Source organism: Orycteropus afer, unplaced genomic scaffold (assembly GCF_000298275.1).
Source record: "Orycteropus afer afer isolate SDZICR_OR568_19922 unplaced genomic scaffold, OryAfe1.0 scaffold00156, whole genome shotgun sequence".
Lineage (NCBI taxonomy): Eukaryota > Metazoa > Chordata > Mammalia > Tubulidentata > Orycteropodidae > Orycteropus > Orycteropus afer.
Window position 1 is genome coordinate 5,932,365 of NW_006921743.1, and position 2,499 is coordinate 5,934,863.

A 2,499-nucleotide genomic window follows, 5' to 3' on the forward strand; every position below is an offset into this window, starting at 1 on the left:
ATAGCAACCCCTCCTTGGGTTTCCAAGGCAGTATCACTACAGAAGTAGATTGCCCCATCTTCCTTCCAAGGAGTGGCTGGTAGGTTTGAACCGCCAGCCTTCTGGTTAGCAGTCAAGTGCCTTAGCCACTATGCTACCAGAGCTCCCACAAGGACATATTTCTCTTAAAAGCATTGTGTATGATGGTAATTATTTTCCATGTGAATGACAGAAAATAGCTTCAGAAAGTATTCAGCCTGGAAAGTTTGAAAAATGTTTCTGAGAATCCAAAATCTTCTATATGCCTTTAAATCCTGTTTTTTGTTTTTTTTTTTAATTTCATTCTATGATCTTTTAGTATTTTGTTCTTCTTCATATGGAAGTTGATGAGTCCACTGAGCTTCTTTTGGGCTTTTGACCTTTGAGTCATCTTTTTGCTCATCTCCCCCTCATCTCTACCCATGCCGAAACCCAACATTGAGTTGTTTGCTTTCAAGCATTCTAACCCAATCCCATCCTCCTCATTCCCTTACCTCTTCACTGTAAATCCTTAGTTTCTTGCACTTGAAGGACTGCAGCAGTCTTCATCTTGCCTTGATTTTTCACCCTCCCGATTCTTTCCCATGGTGCACTTCCCATCATCCTGTGCAAACCTATACTTGAGACTGGCTGCAGCTGATCTGTCTTCCTCCACAGTGAGAAGACTATTTACCTCAGTTACCTAGGAGAGTGTCTGGCACATATTAGATGCTCAACAATTGCCTGTTACTTGCAGGTGCCCAGCATATTAAGTCATTTCTAGCTCATTTGTATACCTTCTTCTTCAAGACCCTCTTGATTTTATATTTACTAATTGCAGACTCGACGGCACATAACAACAACAACAACAATTGCAGAAATGGAATAAAACTTAGAGGATTAAATCTCTTTTAATTACATTCTAACTTACTTTTAGAATTATCTTGCTTAAATATCAGTGGGTTGTTAGATTGCGACCTACTACAGTGGCATAGCAATGAAAATAACATCAGGAAGAATACATTTTAGGGTACTGATTTTTAAAAATGGAATCATATCTATTACACTATTAGGAGATAGCTAAAAACAAAAAACAAAACAAAATAAAAAATGTAGAATATTGCCAGTCAGAGGTTTTAAGATGACCTGATGACCTGTTGTATTCAGTTTAATTTTGGTTTTTAGAGGAAAATTGGATGGCTTCTGAATTGACAGGTCTATATTCTATGCTGAAATAATTATTTTCTCAGAGGATGTGCAAGTGTAGCCTCTCTGGGTTGCATAATCTCAATGGGCATTTAATAAAATAAATCTTTTTTTCTTTTTCTTTTAAGGGAAGCCATCAGCCGTGTTTGCGAAGCTGTACCTGGTGCCAAAGGAGCCTTCAAAAAAAGGAAGGTACTGTCCTTGTTGCTCTGTGTCTAACTATATCTCCTCCTTTATCTCTATTCAACTTATTTCTCATTGCACCATCCAGTAGCTTTGATCAGCACCAAACTATACATTTATCTCTCTATATGACCTGGCTCTTCTCACTTTTGAAGACAAAACAAAAGGTTGATTCTTCTCTTTCCCACACAGGTAATGAGGTCAGTTAGCTATCATAGCCAACAAGAGATGTTAGCTGCTCACTGTTGGCTTCAATCCTAAAGATGATAACAATACACACTTATAACATGGCAGACATTTTTTTAAGCACCTATGTACATTATAAAACAAAACAAAACACTGCCATTGAACTTTTCTTGACCCATAATTATGTACATCAATTCACTCAATTTTAACAACTCTTTGTGGTAGATATCCTCAGTGGTGTGCTGGTAAACTTTTAACAACCAGTTCTCGGGATTGGGAGGGTGGTGGTGGTGGTGAGAAGCACTCATGTGTAGCATTTGCCAATTTCTATGGTGTAAATATCTTCACCATGGCTAGTTTCAAGCTGTGAAAGTGATGTCCTGAAAACAGAACATGGCAGAGATGCAGAGTAGCACATCCTTATAAGGTATTTATACCACATGGACATAACATGACATAATCTGTAAAGCAAAGTACAGTACAATAAAATATTAGGAAGTGATGACTTTTGGGTATTTATTACCTTTTTTTTTTTTTAAATTGTGATTTGGGTGAAGATTTACAGAGCAAATTCACTTTCCATACAGCAGTTCACATATACTTTGTCTCATATCATTGACCACAGTTTACCAGAATGCAACAGCTACCCTCCCACTTCCTCCCCATAGTTACCTCTTCCCAGTGTCCATCCTTCCATGCACTCTAGCCCCCTGAGCTATTTATCTCTCTGTGCATAAGCAGCCTTTCTTTTTCCCATGATTCTTCTCTCCAAGGAGTGTATCTACCTGAGATAAATGTTCAACTCATATGCCTGTCTTATGTTTGGCTGGAAACCACAGGTGTGGGTTCATTCCAGACCTGAAGGGCAGCTAGGGGCCATAGTCTCAGTGGTTCCACCAGGCTCTGTTGGACCAGCAAACCTGGTCC

At 38.8% G+C, this 2,499-nt stretch overlaps 1 protein-coding gene across 1 annotated transcript in view; it reads left to right on the forward strand.

Moving 5' to 3' along the window:
- Positions 1 to 2,499, forward strand: part of SHC3 (SHC adaptor protein 3) — a 623,780-nt gene that overhangs the window by 263,966 nt on the left and 357,315 nt on the right. The window contains exon 3 of the mRNA XM_007946331.1: positions 1,332 to 1,395. Coding sequence (XP_007944522.1) covers positions 1,332 to 1,395 — 64 coding nt within the window. The remainder of the gene's footprint in view (positions 1 to 1,331; positions 1,396 to 2,499) is intronic.